The sequence below is a fragment of the Callithrix jacchus genome, chromosome 7 (assembly GCF_049354715.1).
Source record: "Callithrix jacchus isolate 240 chromosome 7, calJac240_pri, whole genome shotgun sequence".
Taxonomy (NCBI): domain Eukaryota; kingdom Metazoa; phylum Chordata; class Mammalia; order Primates; family Cebidae; genus Callithrix; species Callithrix jacchus.
Genome location: NC_133508.1, coordinates 100,760,067 through 100,779,318, shown reverse-complemented (window position 1 = coordinate 100,779,318; position 19,252 = coordinate 100,760,067). Strand labels below are relative to the sequence as shown.

General features: G+C 41.2%; 1 protein-coding gene across 4 annotated transcripts in view; it reads right to left on the bottom strand.

The window, feature by feature from the left end:
* The window catches only part of PGM1 (phosphoglucomutase 1), an 84,402-nt gene that overhangs the window by 26,328 nt on the left and 38,822 nt on the right, over positions 1–19,252 (bottom strand). For 3 of the 4 annotated variants that reach the window (XM_009001394.5, XM_002750911.7, XM_009001393.5), the window contains exons 2-6: positions 8,238–8,400; positions 7,742–7,888; positions 6,075–6,200; positions 3,017–3,207; positions 1,038–1,192 (exon numbers count right to left, since the gene is read on the bottom strand). In XM_009001394.5, the coding sequence (XP_008999642.4) occupies positions 1,038–1,192; positions 3,017–3,207; positions 6,075–6,200; positions 7,742–7,888; positions 8,238–8,400 (782 nt within the window). Of the gene's footprint in view, positions 1–1,037; positions 1,193–3,016; positions 3,208–6,074; positions 6,201–7,741; positions 7,889–8,237; positions 8,401–14,709; positions 15,431–19,252 lie in introns of those variants that run through there. The other variant, XM_017974812.5, reaches the window with a different exon arrangement.

The following is a 19,252-nucleotide window of genomic DNA, read 5'->3' as shown; positions in this document are numbered from 1 at the left end:
AATGACTGCATGGCCCAGTGGGTGGGAGCAAAGGGTCTGGATTCAAATCCTGAGTCAGCCATTTACCAGCTGGGGAACCTCAGGTAAGTTACTTCTTCGCCTTTTGGTTTTCTCACCAGAAAAATGGTGTTAAATACAGCATTTACCTCATGGGTTGGTCTGACAATTAAATGAATTAAAACATGTAAAATATTTAGTGTCTACAACAAGGTAACGTTCAATAAATATTAGCTATTATTATAAGAGCCTAGAGATGTAATAGAGCCTACTTTCCTCCCTGGCCTTGACCTTTTACTCATTCATTCATTCATTCATTCATCCTTTACCTTTTATTCATCAAACATTTCCTGCACACCTGACATATTCTAACTAATATTTTCCCTGGTCCTCATCAGTTATGACTTTTATTTTTCAATTTTATAAGTGTGATCTGACAGGCCACCTCAAAGCCTTTGTACAATCAAGTGATACATAAACATTCACTGTGTTTGTGTGAGCGTGAGCAATCCAGTTCTGTTGAAACTCTAAAATTACTTCAAACTGCACTTTTGCCCACACTGTACACACTGCAAAAGGAAAGTGATCCTCCAGAATGCTGTCTTGAGTACTTCCATTGTTATTCATTAACACTCAGCTCAGCCATTCATTAATTTTTAAAAATGTTATGTTTGTATGTGTTTACCCTACTATACACTAGGCATACTGTGGTCAGGCAGAGTCCAGGATGGCGAACAAGACAGTCCTTTCTCTGCAGAAGTATACAGTCTAGCAGGGCAGCCCGTCAAGCAAACAGGCTACCAGAACACAGTAGGGTAAGTGCCAGGAGGAGGAGGAGGCCCAGGGTGCTAAGGGAGTGCAGAGAGGGGCACTGAATTCAGAAAAAAACACCCATCCCCTCACACAAAAACCACTCAGCACACACTATGCATCAGATGCCCATGCTGAAAGGGAAGGACACATGTTCCAGACACAGTGAAGGGTATGGTGAAGACTGGGACCACTCAAGACAGGAAAGCCAAGGGAATGGAGAGACCTACCTGTCCAGGGCACCACTCGTGGGCATGCTGCGTGCAAAGCCACGGACCCCGGTCTGCTGGAAATACGGAATGCTGAAGATGTTGGCAGCAATGACAGCCACAGAGTCTGAAGGGTTCACAAAGAACCCATGCTTGCCCAGAATCATGTTTCGATCCTTAGGGAGAAGAGAGGATCAAAGAAAGAGCTTTTAATCAAACTACGAGAAATCAAAGTCTATTCCATGGAGGTTTTATACATTTAAAACTATAAAATTTAACATTGATCCATTTTCCCATACTGCATTTTTAACACTGGGTTTTATTTTCAATGGGTTTATACAGTAGCACTGAGCCAAAGGCACCTACATGCCAAAGAGTTAAAACTGTTTTCAATTAAAGTGCAAGCATAACCTCCTTTTGAGCTGAGTCCTCTGTTCTTCCTCCAGAGGTCAGCTAACTTTAACCTCCTAGACTTTTTCCAGACTCTGGAACCAATCATCTTTTGCCCAGGGGAGGAGAAAATGTAATGAGAGAAGAAATATTGGCTGTTTACATAGTTTGGTAGGTCTACCGGGTAGACTGCGTACCACAGTCTGTGTACCGCAGTAACTGGGAGGATGGCCGAAAAACACTCCCAGCATGCACTGCGTCACAAAGATGTACTGCCAAATAATGTCTGCTGGAACCCCTTCAACTTCCCAAAGTTTTGATAAGGGAAAAATTATTTCAGGAAACAGTGGATTCCAGCTGATGGTAATGAACACTAGCTACGACAAAAATATATCTTCAACTAAGTAATTGTGAACAGTGCCTACCATGAGTGAGATACCAGGAATATAAATCTAAGACACATCTCTTCCTTATCTGGTACATAGTCATCCTTGTAAATAAAACAGCTTATTTATAAAAATTTCAATTGTAGAGAATGAATAAAATGTTAATTCTCTCAATATCATCTTCATATAGGCAATGAAAATATAGCATCAATATTCAGCTCATGTGAATGAATAAATGGGTGTAAGACCAAAACCTTGCCCAGAGATAATATAAGTAGTCAGCTGCTGGTTAAGAGCAGAAACTGGGCCGGGCACAGTGGCTCAAGCCTGTAATCCCAGCACTTTGGGAGGCCGAGGCAGGTAGATCACGAGGTCAAGAGATCAAGACCATTCTGGTCAACATGGTGAAACCCCGTCTCTACTAAAAATACAAAAAATTAGCTGGGCATGGTGGTGCATGCCTGTAATCCCAGCTACTCGGGAGGCTGAGGCAGGAGAATTGCCTGAACCCAGGAGGCGGAGGTTGCAGTGAGCCGAGATCGCGCCATTGCACTCCAGCCTGGATAACAGCAGTGAAACTCTGTCTCAAAAAAAAAAAAAAAGAGCAGAAACTGCTGGGTGCGGTGGCTCATGCTTGTATTCCCAGCACATTGGGAGGCCAAGCTGGGTGTATCATGAGGTCAGGAGTTCAAGATCAGTCTGGCCAATATGGTAAAACCCGGTCTCTACTAAAAATACAGAAAATTAGCTGGGTGTGGTGCTGTGCACCTATAGTCCCAGCTGCTCAGGAGGCTGAGGCAGGAGAATTGCTTGAACCTAGGAAGAAGTTGCAGTGAGCCAAGATCATGCCACTGCACTCCAGCCTGGGCAACAGAGCAAGACTTCATCTCAAAAAAAAAAAAGAGAGAGCAGAAACCTACCTTAAGACAGGTATCTAGAACTCACTCAGCTCATGAAATACCAGTCATTCTATCATAACCAGAACCTAATCACCGTACCACTGTCAGCAAGTATGGATGCCTGAAATTAAATGCATGGGTTTCACTTCAGTGACTCCTATTTCTGTTCAAGAGGGTCTTCTAATAATTTAGTTCTGACCTCAGGTCAGAATGAGGAATCCTTGACAGTCGCTCCCATAGTCTGGCAGAAGCAGCCCACTTTTTCCCCATCTGCAGGATCAGGCCTGGTCTACACCAGAGTTCACTGAAATGCACTTATACCCACCCCATCTCCATCAAAGGCAGCCCCAAAATCATGTTCTCCTGACTTCATGGTCTCCACCAGGTCAGCTGCATAGGTGAGGTTGGGGTCAGGGTGGTGGCCTCCAAAGTCCTCCAGAGGAACGCAGTTAACTGCCGAGTTTGCAGGGGCACCGAGTTCTTCACAGAGGATCTTCTTTACATATGGTCCCACAACTATATACAGCATGAAATAAAAGTATGCAGAATCAGAAAATAAAACTCCTTAAAGTCTGTGAGGATTCAGGGGCGAGTGGATGCATTCTGGGGAGAAGAATGGCATCATCAGAAACAACGAGAACTTATGAAATGTGTTCAGGGGCTAGTGGAGAGATATGCCTGACTGGAGAAGAATGTTCTCTAGAAAGGAACAATGAGAGATTATGTTGGAAAAGGTGGGGCCAGTTCATGAAGAGCAAAGTGGGGAAAGGAAAGGGAACCAACCATTATGAAGGCCCTACTGTACACCTGTGCTTTCTCATTCAGTCCTTCAGAAAAGCTCACAAGGTGGTACTGATTAAAGCTTCAGAGCCTGGACTCTGGAATCAGAGTGTCTGGGTTCCAATCCCAGCTCTGCCAATCATTGGCTGTATAATAACTTTGGGAAAGTTATTTAAACTCTCTGTGCCTCAGTCTCTTCCATCTGCAAAATGAGGGCAATACTTAACAGGATTGATGTAAGGATTAAGTGAGTTAATCATTATGAAGCACTGAGAACAGTACCTGGCAGATATCTTATATAAGTGTTTACATTATGATTATCACCTGCAGTTTACAGATTTATTGGAATGCTGGTGTTCTGAGGTAAAGACATTTGCCCAAACTTAGACGGCTAAGAAGAGTGGGAACTGGGATTCACAGCTGGTATTTTTCTACTATGACAAGCTAGCTGAAAAACTGATTAAAAAAACAGAAATAGGCCGGTGTGGTGGCTCACACTTGTAATCTCAGCACTTTGGGAGGCTGAGACAGACAGATCACATGAGGTCAGGAGTTTGAGACCAGCCTCTACCAAAAAATAAATACACACACACACACACACACACACACACACACACACACACACACACTTGCTGGGCATGGTGGTGGGCATCTGTAATACCAGCTAGGCAGGAGAATCGCTTGAACTTGGGAGGTGGAGGTTACAGCAAGCCGAGATCACGCCACTGCACTCTAACCTGGACAACAAGGCGAGATCCTGTCTCAAAAAAAAAAAAAAAACAAAAACCCACCACCACCAACAAACAACAGTTATGTATGTTTACGGTGACATTTCGTATAACTATCAAGAACACACATCTCTGAAAGGCTGAGAGAATATTTTCACCAAGGAAGGTACTAACCCCAATACAGTACATGCCCCAGAGGTCAGAACACTGTAGAATAAGTGTGTCCAATGAGGGGCCACCTGTTAAGCAGGTTAGTGACACAGTACAGAATGAGGTCAAGGCAGCCAGGGCTGTGAAGGCTACAGAAATGAAAGCATTAGAGGAACAGCTGAAAGACCTGGAGAAAAGTAGTCTACCTCCTGACAAGCTCCTTTTACCCAATACCTGCCTCCAAGCCCCATTCTCCAGCCAGCCCAGGCCTGTCCTTGTGACATCAATTTTTAAGCCTTTGTGCCTTTGCCACAGCCACCGACTCCATGAGAATGACCCCTGCTTGATTTTTCATAACTCTAGATCTTTCTTTCATAAGAACTGAGTTGGCTACCACTTCTTCCAGGAAACCTTTCTCTAAACCCCTAGTCAAATTATGCCTTCTTACAACTCCAGAGAGAATACTTAAAATTCTAAATCTCGTTTTGTTGGCTTGGCACTGGTTAGTTTGTTTTTTTTTGAGACAGTGTCTCACTCTGTTGACCAGGCTGGAGTGCCGTGGTGTGATCTTGGCTCACTGCAACCTCTGCCTCCTGGGTTCAAGCGATTCTCCTGTCTCAGCCTCCTGAGTAGCTGGGATTACAGGCGCACACCAACACACCGGCTAATTTTTGTATTTTTAGTAGAAATGGGGTTTCACCATGTTGGTCAGGCTTGTCTCAAACTCCTGACCCTGTGATCCACCTGCCTCGGCCTCCCAAAGTGTTGGGGTTACCCACCAAGCCCAGCCCACGGGTTACTTTTTCACCCATCTTGTCTCCCCAAACACTGCACATTCTTTGAAGAAAGTAATCTGCCCAGTCCCTGCCTATTTCCCAAGCATGCATGTTACAGGTATCCAATACACATCTGTTGAATGGTTTAAAATGACAGAATCACTTTTGTCTGAGTAAGGAAGTAGATCCATTCTGTGGGAGTCCAGAGGCCAGCTAGGACCCAAGGGGAGAAGTTCCAAGGATGGAAGATTTTAGCTCCCCAGGAAAAGACTTTCTAACTGTGGTTTGCAGTGTCACAGGAAGCCCTGAATTGCATCCAATTGCAGGTGGAAAGGCTTCTCCAACTGGGCAGATGGGTGTATAGGTTTCAGGGATTCTCATATACCTACATGTCTGAGAAAACCTCGTGGTTCTGGTTTACAGCAATGGCTGCCCTCACTATGGACCTGACCACACAACTCACGGAGGAAGAAGAGAGGTCTGTACGCGTCCTGTTGTTCCTGAATTTAATCCTCAGCTTGCTCTTGCCCTCTTCTACGAAAAGGAGCGTGTGGGGGCAGGTGAGTGGGGGTGGGGAGCTCAGGGGTGTGTTTACCACATCGCCCAAATGACTGTCCTCTCAGAAATACATGGGGGCGTGCAGCAAGAACGTAAGGTGTCTTCTGACGGGGAGGGAGAGTCCACAACAGTGGCTGCATGTTACTCAGAACCTGATGCTTAATGTGGAAATGCTGACCTTCACATGAGCTTACCACGGGTAGTGTCTCTACTGTTTTTGCTACATACAAATAGATTTTTATCTGTGTGAATATTGCTCTGGTTGCAAAATAACTCTATTTTAAAACCATCAGAGAGACTTCAGAAAAGGCCTGTTAAAGCATCATGACACACAGAAAAGAGCAACTTCCTATCCTTGAGAGATGCGAATTGAAAAGAAATGACTGTATACCTCCATGCATAGCATCAATACGGATCTTCAGCCGGTTTGGCCCAGAAAGTAGTTCTTTCAGTGCACTGAAATCAAAGATGTTTCTCAGCATTGTAGCATAAGCTTCTACCGAATCCACAATTTCCACTGTGAGAACAAGCAACATTAAAAGATGGAAGGACTAAACACATTTAGAAATACTAAATTTTGAAGTGATTATATTGCTGTAAACCTGCAATCACTATTTTAAAAAGACAATGACTGAACAGCTCCAGTAACACTAGGACTGTTAAATGATATCTTATCCAATACTAACAATTTTTCTGAGAGGTAAATGTTATTAGTCCTATTTGATAGATGAAGAAACTCAACATGTGAAGGGTTAAGGAACTTGTCCACACAGCTTGGATGAGGCACACGGGATTTACTACAGAGGTTGTATAAATTTTGCTCTGCCACCACAGTGCTTCCCCATTCATCATCTTGAGAGATGTGTTTTGGTATTATTGATAACAGAAAACATAATGCCTACTTTTCTTTCCTTTTCTTTTTTTAAGTAAGTCCATTGTCATCAAGACTTCATGGTATTAAGTGAAAAACAAAATTTTTTAATGAATCACTTTCACATGTACTGTTTAAGGAATAAAACAAATATAAGAACTTAGTATTGTTGTTCTTTTTGGATATTCAGGGGTTCTGAACATTTTCAAAAATGTTGGATATTTAGAGTTTCTGAAAATTTGGACATTCAGGGGCTCTGAACATTTTCAAAATAGGAATAGTTTAAGAAACTCTCTACTGGTATCTTCTGAACCTCAAGAATGTCTTCAAGATGCATCAAAGCTCCACTTTATCTTTGATAAGATGCAACTGTCAGCTCTCAATGAGTAGGTTCAAACAAAAAATGCAATCCATCCTTTGGCCAGGAACTAATTAACTAATAAAATGCATTCCATAAAGTTGTGGTCCAGAAGGAAGGGCACATATTAGGCCAAAGTCAAAATGCAAGTCCATTGCCAACCATCTCATCCTTATTTTAGTAATCTGAATAATTTTATAAATATTCTGTCAATTATTACAATACCTGGCATTCAACAACAAAATGTTAGCCACAGCTGCCTATGTAGGGAGTTTCAACTTAGTCCCTCCAACATGGTCTGATTGATTTTACCAAATGAGAGAAAACAGAAAGTGTAGGCTTGTGAATCATTCACACCTGAGTTGAAATCCTGGTTTTTTTTACCATTCACTGACTGTGATCTTGAGCCTGTTACTTAACATCTCTCAGCCTTCGTTTCCTCATCTGTAATAGTGAATGCTGACAGTACCGCCCTGACAGATCTACTGTGAGAATAAATTGGATTAATGTACGCGAAGTCCCTGGCAGGTAGCAACGTGTCAATATAAGTTAACTATGAATGTAATCTTACAGGTCTTCTAGTCAAGGCATGAAAACTGAGGCCTAGAATGTTGGAAATGACTTACCCGATGTCATTCAGCTGATCCCTGGCAGGGCCCAGGGAGTCTCAAACCTAATTCCAGACTTGTTAATTAACTAACACTTGCAAAGCTTACAGAACACTCAAGGAAATCTTTCCAAAGCTGAAGGCTCTGTATTAAAACATTGAAAGGAAAATTGCTTAACTTGGAAATAGGAGTAGGCAGAAAGAAGAGGAAAGTAAACATGCCTGTGAAGGGTTTGAACTTGTTTTCCAGGTCAAACTGTTGCTTTCCCAGAAGACCAAGGTCTACTTTCAGGTCAGGGCAAATTGCATATTCTTCGATTGTCTTGCTGATTTGGAAAATTTTATCAGTTATTGCTTCTGGAGCAGGACCTGGAAACCAAACAGCAAACAGTAGGTCACTTCGTGCAGCGCATATGGAAATACAACCCAAAGCTCATCACTTCCTCTTCACTAGCACATGTATCATTTCATCATTTGGACAGCAAAGTAGCAAGATTGTTCTAAAAGAAAATATCATGTTAAGGAAGATTTGTGCATGGCTCTTCATATTCAGGTACAGTCAAATGAGAAGCATTTTGCTGTCATCAAAATGAAGCAAAGAGCACCGCTCTACCCCTGCAAAGGATCAGAACCAAAACCCTGCTGTCCCAAGGCTCCAGGTATTAGTTTATCCTACTGAATATAAACTTGCCTGTCCTCAAAATGACAGCAAACTCACCTCCATTAGAAATATTGAATTTGATTCCAAAATCTCCATTGGGACCCCCTGGGTTGTGGCTGGCTGTCAGAATGATCCCACCAATGGCTTTGATTTTTCTAATGATGCAGGATACAGCAGGGGTGGAGAGGATTCCATTCTGTCCAATAACCAAGCGACCGATCTAGGAGAAGAAATCCAGAACACACTCTTTAACATCAATACATCCAGAGACACTGCTCAGAAACACCAGGACAACAGGCAGATGGACAAAAAAAAAAAAAATTCTGTTGGATAAGACAAGATTTTATTTAATAAAAATCTACAGCTTGGATATCTCTACCATATTACTGCAGTAGAATCAGCAATGTTGAACAAATTCCTTCAGATGGTTTTTGGGACTTTGTAGTTTTAGAAGAGTGTGTGGTCTGTGTGTGCTCTAAGGCTCTGGCATGAAAACACAGCATAGTAAAAAAAGCCTTTCTAGACTGGATTCACAATTTGGATGCATTGAAAGATTATGAGAAAACCCACGTTTTTATCCAACTGGTCATACTTTCAGTTCACAATGGTAGACAATATATAGGTTTAGCTAGTTAAAGGGATTCTACCCAAAGGAAAGCCTTTTTTAAAGTAAAAAATGTTTTTAAAGTAAAAAGGGCAAATTTTATATCAAGATTATTGAAAAATTACTCATCAATTTATCTTTCCAGTCAAGCTTGGCTTTTTCATATAGTGGATCTCCTCAAAGCAAGACACACCTACTCATGTTACAGTGTACCTGGGTTACCTCCTGGGCCTAAGACAAGAATGCTGGAGTTATTCCTGAGTAAACCAATCAGAACGACCTACATGAAAGGGCAACAGGTGGGACCTCCCATATCTCTTACAGATGGTATCAGTACTGCTCCTAAATCTGTTTTGCTAAAATGACAGTAATTTACATCTGTTTCAACATGACTCAAGTTGGAAAAGAAGGAAGAGGTGCTGTCAGTTCCTCTTAAACAAATAACAGGGATTTTTAAAAATTGTCCATTTGTTATTTCTTTTTACTTCACTCAAGATAAATATGATTGCAGAAACAACTTGGTGTTGGAAGATGTGTTTCTAATGTTGAAAATGTCCATGAGACACCTGGATTCCCTGGGGAGAGTTTCTCTGGGACTGTTGGCTCTGCCAGCCTTCCATAGCTCACTGAAAACTGTCAACCACTTCACTACCAACCACCTCCCAAGGAAGCATCTGGTTCACTTCAGTAACCACTTGGCTCTCCTATGCTGATCTCTGAACAATTTTTGTTGTAGCTGCCCTAATATATTGGTTATATCCTGCCTTCCCCAGGAAATGGTAACCACCAGGGTGGATGCTGTAAGTAAGCTGCTTTTTAGACTATAGGAACCTGCAGATAGTGCAGAATCAATACTGATGATTGTTACTGAGCTTCAGAGTGGTTTCTACATCCCATGGCACTTTTGATCCATTCCCACATTTGCTCCTCCCAAGTACCACTGCAAACATGAGGAAGCTGAGGTCCAGAGTTAACATGATCCTGCCCATTCATTCATTCTTGCCTCCATCCAGCAGCAATAACAAGCATTAATGGAAAGGTGCTATAGCAGACACTAATAGACGACATGACAAGGTCTCACAGCACATTAGTGGCCACAGCGGGGGAAAGTATTGAAACCTCCTGACTCAACACAGTGACATTTCACCTTCCAGCAGTTTCCACGTGTGGTTGTGATGAGAATAAAAACATATGTTCAGGCAGTTCCAGAATTTCCATAAAAAGGGGTTTAGGGATGGCTTGTCAAGTTGTATTTACACATCCAGCACATCAGTTTTTATAGAGATTGTATTTGGTGTGGAAGGAGAGGCTGATAATATTATGCTATACCACCCAAGTCACCCCTTAATTCTACAATACCTTATGGTGAGATGTGTAATGCTTCCAAGCTGAGGGGATTATGCCAGGGGTAAGAGTAAGAAGGAAAGTCGAGAGACAGAAGCAAGAAAGCTTCTCTCTTGAGCCCAAGAAGAGGTACATCTGGTGGAAGAACTCCCATTCCAGATCAGGCTCTTTCTTGGGAATCACTCTCAGGAATATTGCTCTTGATCTGATACAGGTGAGAGACTGCTCTATTACCTTCCTTCCCTTAAAGATTCCTGGACCACTGCAACAGCTCCTAACTCAATCTCCCCTGCTTCTCTCCCACATGAATTCTGTCTTGCTCAACCCTGGCTGGATCCATCTGGCTACTCAAGTCCATCTAGTTCATCTTTCTAAACCATAATTCTGTGTCTCTTTTCTGACTCCAAAACCTTCCCATAAATTCCACTTCTAGGTACATACCTGAAGAATTGAAAGTAGGACTTAGACACTTAACCACCAATGAGTAATACCAGTATTACTCAACAAAAGTCAAAGAGTGGAAAGAACACCAGTGTCCATCATCAGAAGAATGGATGAACAGATTGTTTTGTATACATACAGTGGAATATTATTCAGTCTTGAAAGTGGGGGAGGGAGGAATCCTGCCATATGCCACAAGATGGATGAACCTTGAGGACATTATGCTAAGTGAAATAGGCCAGTCGCAAAAGACAAATGCTGTATGATTCCACTTACATGAGGTATTTAAATAAGTCAACACTACGGAAATGCAAAGTACAATGGTGGTTACAAGGGGCTCAGAAGACGGAAAGATAGGGAGCTGTTGTTCAATGGACATAGACTTTCAGTTTGGAAAGATGAAAAATTTCTAGAGATATGTTGCACTATCTCTAGAAATGTTAATGTATTGTTAACATTACTGAACTGTACACCTAAAAACGTTAAGATGATAAATTTTATTATGCCTTTTTACCACACTCAAAATTTTTTAAAGAATTGGTCACTGTATTCAAAGATGACATTGCAATCTATAGATATGGATGTAATTGGAAGGACATATACAGGATATTTTTTTTTCTGCATGTGAATGCCCGGTCATAAGGATAAATATTTTTTAACTCAAGAAAAGGGAATAAAATTCTGACATATTCTACAACCCGGATGAGCCTTGGAAATATTATGCCAAGTGAAATAAGCCAGATGCAAAAGGACAAGGATTGTCTGATTCTGCTCCTATGAGGTAACTAAAATAAGTAAATTAATCAAGATGGAAAGTAGTACAGAGGTTAACAGAGGCTGGTGGGAGTGGGAATGGGAAGTGATTATGTAACTGGTACAGAGTTTCTGTTTGGAATGATTTTTAAAAAAAAAACTGGAGATGCCACACTGTCTTCCACAATGGTTGAACTGATTTACACTCCCACCAACAGTGTAAAAGTGTTCCTGTTTCTCCACATCCTCTCCAGCATCTGTTGTCTGCAGACCCAGCAATCCCATTACTGGGTATATACCCAAAGGATTATAAATCTTTCTGTTATAAAGACACATGCACACATATGTTCATTGTGGCACTTTTTACAATAGCAAAGACCTGGAACCAACCCAAATGCTCATCAATGATAGACTAGACAAGGAAAATGTGGCACATATACTCCATGGAATACATGCAGCCATAAAAAATGAGTTCGCGTACTTTGGATGGATGAATCTGGAAACCATCATTCTCAGCAAATTGACATAAGAACAGAAAATCAAATACTGCATGTTCTCACTCACAGGTGGATGTTGAACAATGAGAACACATGGACACAGGGAAGGGGGCATCATACACTGAGATCTGTTGGTGGAGGTCTAGGGGAGGACCAGTGGGGAGTGGGGAGGTTGGGGAGAGATAACATGGGGAGAAATGCCAGATATAGGTGACAGGGGGATGGAGGCAGCAAACCACCTTGCCATGTATGTACCTATGCAACAATCCTGCATGATCTGCACATGTACCCCAGAACCTAAAGTATAATAAAAAAAAAAGTTTGGAGATGGATAGTGGTGATGGTTGCATAACATTGTGAATGTAATTAATACCACTGAGCCATATACTGAAAATGGTTAAAATGGTAAATCTGATGTTACAGCTATTTTACCTTTCCTGGCTCCCAGGTCAGAGAGAACTCCCAGCCAGGCACTAAGAGTCCATCCTCAAATGGCCTCCCCTGCCTGCCTTCCTTTTCCACAACTTCCTTCCCTAAGACGCAGGCCTTCCCTCCAAAATGGGTACCTTACTGTTCTCCAAACATCTAATAGTCAAACATGGCAGGGAGTAAACTTTAAATGTTCATTTTAACTGAAAACAAAGCTTAGTATTTTCTTAGGTTTCATTAAAAAACCAAGTTCCATCTTCTTTGTCCTGTAATAGTGCACATGGGTTCTGCCCTTACCTCTAAACTTACCTCTCAGTTTAGAGCTCTGGGGACTGAATGAGATACCAAAATTCTAAAAGTGGCCCACCAATATCTTATTTTGTGCAATAAAATATCATTTAAAAGCAGAGCTCTATATAAATAAAAATGAAGATAAACTTCTAATAAAAATGAATTATGCTCCACAACCCACAAAAGGACCAGATAAAGTATGTTAAAGGGAAAAAAATAATATGATCTCCACTTATCTCAGTGGGAATGAAAGGCCCTCCAAGAATCAGCTTCTGGGCACAGTGAGTATTAATGAAGTTGAGAAAGGAGCACTGACTTTTGTCAAAATCTGTGGCAATAATTATCCTTCCTTTAGATTTCCTCCCGTCAGTCCTACCCACAATCAAAGGTGTGTTAAAACAGTCAGAATTTAGCATATGTTAGAAAGAGAAGAAATCTAACCCTTTAGAAGTTCATAGGTTTGAAGTGCATCAGATTGAAGCGCTTTCTCAGTCTACTAAATGTTTTAAGCAATTCAACTGGTCATCATGACTATTTTAAATGCAATGCAATTTTTAATAAGGTGGCTCTCACCTCTGAGCTTACCTTGAAAAGACTTGAAAATATTGCTTGGGCTGCCACAGCTCTAACAAATAGGCAGCTACCATATTTAGCCAATTATTACCATTTAAATGTATTATTTAGCAAACCTTCAGACAGCAAATCTGAGAAAGTCTGTAGGGTCTTCCTGAATTACACATTCTTATCACCTCTTCCACATCCTTCAGCTCCACACAAAAATAAAATGAAGCCAAATATATCACAGCAAAGGGGACAGTGTACCAGATCTACTCAACTGTCTAGATATATGTGGAGAAATAATGTTCCATTTGTTCCCTCTCAAAAGATTAAAAGCATCTTAATACCATTCCCTTTGCAGCTCTCCTCAAAGAAAAAATTTACAGCATGTCACATTTTATCTTAAAAATGTGTATGCTTCATAATAATTTCATATTTGAGTGCTTTATCAGCAACTTTTATGTGAGGGACATTCAGACTCTGAGTATCAGGAAAACTCTCATTATAAACAATAGGATCTACAAACCTTTTAGTGTGGCGGAACATTTTATTTTGTTTTGCTTTGTTTTAATTTGCCTTTTGCAAACATACCTGCTCAGCATATTATGAAAAGACACTGAAAATGAATGTCTAACACATTTAGCTGCAATACTAAGTTTTATCTTGTCAGAATCAGAATCTCTTCCAGAAAAGAAGTAACAACAGATTTTAAATTTGTGGGTGCCGAAGGACTGTGTGCTCCAACTAATTGCTAATCATTATCTAAAACACTAAAAATATATTTTTGGTCCCACAGAGGAATTTGCAGAGCAAAAACATCAATGTCCTGATGCCCACCTTCCTGTATATCAGTGGGCTGTGTGAATTGTTGGATTATCAAGATCAATGCTTTCTGGTACAATATTCCTTCTCATTTGCTTAATCCAGCTAACATGGTTTTTCACGATGCAGAGGTTTAGCAGAGCCTCCTTATAGTATAGCCTTACAGGAGTTATTATCGCTACCCTGCTGCACAAATTCACCATGCACAGGGCTTCTTTGTGTCCAAGGTCATTATAAGCAGGTGCCCCTGTAACAGGTCCTCTCAAAAGGCTCACACCTAACATTCTCCAACCTCCTCCTAGCATTTCTGCATGACAACCATGATCCATAAACAACAGCATGCCCTGGCTTTTGTTTTCCTGTTTGACAAGTGACTGAACTTCAACAAGAAAGCTATTGAAAGAAAACAAAATCCTCTTCTCCCCACCATTCAGTAGAGCCCTCTTACATAGGACAGGGTGCCCCTTGAAGCTAGTTAGAATGTAGATAAAACAGCTTAAGACCAGAGTGTGCTTTATATGTCTAAAAAGCAACAGGTACTTTGTCAAGCAACAGAACAGAGCATAATACATAAGAAGCTGAACTTAACATTTCTGTATCCCAGTGTGGCTAATGTAATTTCTGAAGTATTTTCACAATATGCAATCTCTGAAGTTACAATGAATCTTAACTAGATGTTAGTAGAATTGAAGTGTATACCACATATAAATCCTTGTACTTTGCATACTTCTGTAAAATTAAGAGGTTATTTGGAGAGCCAGAAACATAACAATACTTATCATATACCCACCCCATTGGCAGCTGCCATCTGAACTATTGTTTCTATTGCTGATTTATTAAAATACCTCCCATCTCCACCAACCACCAGTGATGATCCCTGGCGATCTTTTAGGTCTATGGAAAAGAATATACTCTGGATGAAATTCTCCAGATAGCATGGCTTTTCCTCAAAATAATAGGTTTTCTTCCGTAATCCACTTGTTCCTGGTTTCTGATCATGGTAGGGAGCTGTAGCAAAAGTCAACAGAGGGACAGGGCCTTCTTCCATTTTTCTATATGTCCCGGAAATCCATTCTTCAAAATCACTCATCTTTCACTTCCACCGACTGGCTCAGTGAGGGTGTCCAGAAAGCAGTAAAGGAACCCCAAAATAGGTCTGTCCGACCTGAAGCTGCAATAGTGTTGTTTGCGTAACTAAAAGAGAGGGTTTGCCTGGACGATGACTCTCAATGAGAAACCTTGGTTAATTCCTTGCTGTTGTTGTCCCTTGTGAACAAGTTAAGGGCCACACACCCACTTGCACCCACACACAAAGCAGGTCTTCAAAGTTGTTTTGATGAGGACACTTCTTCCCACTTAACCAAGCCAAATACCCTTCAATTATTTTTGTCTCATTTCCCCGTTAGGGTAGAGATAGCTCCCACGAGCACTGCATGCAGCTGAACTTCAGTTATAAACACCAGGTGGCTGCCAGGCTCCACTCTCAGAGCCCAGGCAAAGAGGGCAAATGCAGTCCCACGAAGCAAGTTCGTGAACAAGACACCCTGGTGTAGCTCTCACTGCTCCCGCCACCCCTTAAACCAGAGCCTCTCAGGGCATTAATCTCTGAGAAGGCCATCTGCAGCTAAAGTTGCTCCATGTCATCTAGCAAGTTAAAGGTCAATCTTAAAATGGAAGTGAGGGAGCTCAAGTTACCCCTGGTTTTCTTACATCACTGTCATTTTGATACCCAAGAAATGTTTTTACTTCCCACATGCAATCAGGAAAAAAAAAATCATCTAACAGATGAATGCACTGGCCACCAAAGATGTAACAAAATAGTGTTCAGTTCTAGAAGAAGACAGCTCCTAAGTTGCCCTGAATAACCAACAGCTTGGTCATTCCCTTGAATGTACAAAAAAGTGGGGATGAGGATGCATCAAGTCCTTAAAAATGTAAGCAAAACATGGAAAAAATATACATATGTTTTTCTGAGTGCACAGGGTTGGATCAAGCTATTATTTAGAAAAATAATAGGAACATAAGATTAATTTTTAAAATTTTCTCAGTTTTAAGTGTATTTGACTTTTAATAAAATGTTTTTAGGGAAGCAGTTTAAGTCTTTTGTATTTGAAGAACCTAGGATGTTGAAAAACATTTTACCTAAATAAATTTCATATCTAATTCTATTTAATCCCTGAGATTTTATTAATGATCTACTTAAATACATACATGTGTGCTCTTGGCCAGGTGCAGTGGCTCACACCTGTAATCCCAGCAATTTGGGAGGCTGAGGTAAGCGGATCACCTGAGGTAAGGAATTAAAGACCAGCCTGGCCAACATGGTGAAACCCCGTCTCTGCTAAAAATACAAAAATTAGCCAGGCATGGTGGTGTACACCCATAGTCCCAGCTACTCGGGAGGCTGAGGCAGTGAGCCTCCCAGTGGTTGAATCTGGGAGGCCGAGGTTGCAGGCAGCTAAGATTGTGCCACTACACTCCAGCCTGGGCAACAGACCAAGACTCTGTCTCAAAAGAAAGAAAGAAAAAAAACCAAAAACCAAAAATAAATGCATACATGTGTGTTCTTTATCTGGTTCAGCAGAAGTTGCCAATTAAGAATCTCCATTGTCAAAGTTTTGGTGAACTTGCTAAGGATGCTTAAAAAGTAAACCAGAACTAGTCAAGCCACATGTTTGGGGAGTATGACATGCACTGAGGTGTCACAGTTTTCAAGGGAGAAGTGAATCATCCCTTGAGCAACAAAATCTGAGTCTTTTTATACTAACTTGTCAAGTAAGATCCAAAAACAGACAGGCACAGGTAGCTGCCAACTGCCCTCTGTTAGTCAAGAATGCACCTGTGTTCTGGGGCTGCTCTGCACCAGACCAGGGGGATAATGGGCCCACAAGCAGAAAGTAGGCCTCTGGCAAGGGAGCCTAGTCCCCTTCAAATGACAAATGGGGCTGGCCCATGTGCAGGACATACCTTGAGACATAACATTAACACAATTCACAAAACACATCTATTAAGTTGAAAACCTGTCAGCCAAGAGACAACTACTTTTCATAGCCCATTTTGGGCTTTTAATTTGTTTTTAAAAGTCAAATTCTTTAGAAATTAATTGAAAAATCAAGTATGCTTTATTAACAGTTGGCATAACCACTGTTTTTCAACTTACTGTAAATGATTTTTTAAATTCATTATTTTTTAAGTGCTATGCCAAGTTTTCTCTGGTTTTATATGGGCTTGTAAATTAGGCTGGCATGTATGCCTGGAAATATTCGATAATAGATCTAGATTGATGAAATATCATTCCAATAATCTCTTCATTGGAATAACAGAGCAACCAACCATGTAATTGGTAGTTTCCCTAATGAGATCTTGAAATCCCAGGGTAAATTCGGGGGTACTTGGGCACAAGGATATTCCCACATACTAAAGCCTCTCTGCCCACCTAATACACCACACTCCAGCACGGTCTCTGCGGGCAGTCTGCCAGTGTCTCGGTGAAGTTCTTTTTGAAGCCAGAACTATGAGAGCAATATTTTAAGCAATGAAACATGCCAGGCATGGTGTTTGTCAATATGCAAAACTAAACCAAAGGATATAATCCTTGCCCTAGAAAAGCCTCTATTCTAAAAACAGGCCTGATCGTAATTTTATGAACACGATAGAACTCAACCCCATATAAAAATATTACCAGAAGCAGCAATGTTAGATGGACTGTAAAGTATAGTAAAAAAGAAGAGACATTAAAAACATTAAGCTTCCTAAGACACTCAGACTAAGTGGGGCAGCTATTAAGAAACTCATTTGTTTTAGCTCTCCAGCAAAGGTTGAACTTCATCTTCAGAAACGTTACTGTCGAGCATAGCGAACCCAATTTGGCCTAATGAATTCACCTGCATTGCCAGTACTCCTTCACAATGACACAAATTACATTTAAACCATATGGGGGATTTAAGGATTACTCCCTTCAGACAAGGAACTTTCATATTGGTCTTGGGTCCAATCAATTTCACAATGGCAGAGTTATGAACCCCTTCACTCCCAGTCTCACAAAGACTCCAGCTCCCATTTGCATCAGCATTGATACCTTCCCAGTAGAACACAGCAGAAACCGTAGACTTACCAATCCTTTATTCACTTTCTTTTCTATCTTTCTTTAAAAAGTATTTAATGGATAGTTAATAATAATGTCCCAGGCCCCATATGAGGGCTGGCCTGAATGGGTTCACCTCTTCATACCAAGAGTTCTTTTTTAGCAAATGTCCCAGGAGTGGACATAAGGGATGGACCTGATAACCCTATTTCCAGGCAATAAGCACTACAAAGAAAGGCAAGAATTTGGCTTAAAGCAGCAGGGTTAATCATACCCGCAGTCCAAGGCCTTATGCTTATGATGGCTGCAGTTATCTATTCCAGAGGGCTTGAAGTGTTAAGAGTAAAGAAAACAGTCATTCATTTCTCCAACCACCAGTAACTAAGAAGGGAGTAAATGCTCAGCCTCAGGCAGGACACGTCATTCTAATGGAAAGAGCACAGACTCAGCAGCCAGACACAACTAGGGCTCAAATTTTTCACTGTAAAATGTATGAGAGGTACAATCTAGAGCAACTTACTTAACCTACTGAGCCTATAAAATGGGGATAGCTCTCAAGGTTGTTCAGAAAATTGAAAACAGATAACATGTGAAAACACCCAGTACTGTGTATAAGGTAGATTATCAGTCATTGTCGGCCCCCTCGTTTCTCTGAGCCTCAATTTCCTCATGAAATAATACCTCTCTTCCCTGGTTTTTGAGAAGATTTGCCTCACTGAATGACTAGGAAAGCCTTTATGAACTGGAAAATGATATAAAGATGTGAGTTTTTTTTCACATTCTGAGTGGGGTTGGGGTAGAAACAAAGGTGGATGGGCCTCTGTTCTCACAAAGTTCACATCAGAAAGGAGCCATCACAGCGTGGTGGCCCTGGTGCTATCGTGAAGGTGTGTTTACAGGGCTGTGGCTCCCAAGAGATTGCAGTGACAGGGATGAGACTGGAGAAATAGCTGGGGTAAGACTATGGAGCCTTGTGAACTGTGCTAAACTACATTTTGTAAGTGCTGGGAGCTATGGACATTTTTAAGCAAAAAGACATAGGCCAATATGTTTTTAGAAAGTTGACTGGCTGACAATGGTGCCTGGAATAGCTTGGAGAAGGAAGACTGGAAAAAGATTAGCCAAGACTTGCATAAAGGGTTCCATCCTTAGCTGGGGTGGCTTTAAGGGCCCCAGTCAATGTCATCTTGTCCAGCACTGTTCCTCTGCCAGCTTTCTACACACAACTTCAACTTTGAGTTCTTGGCCC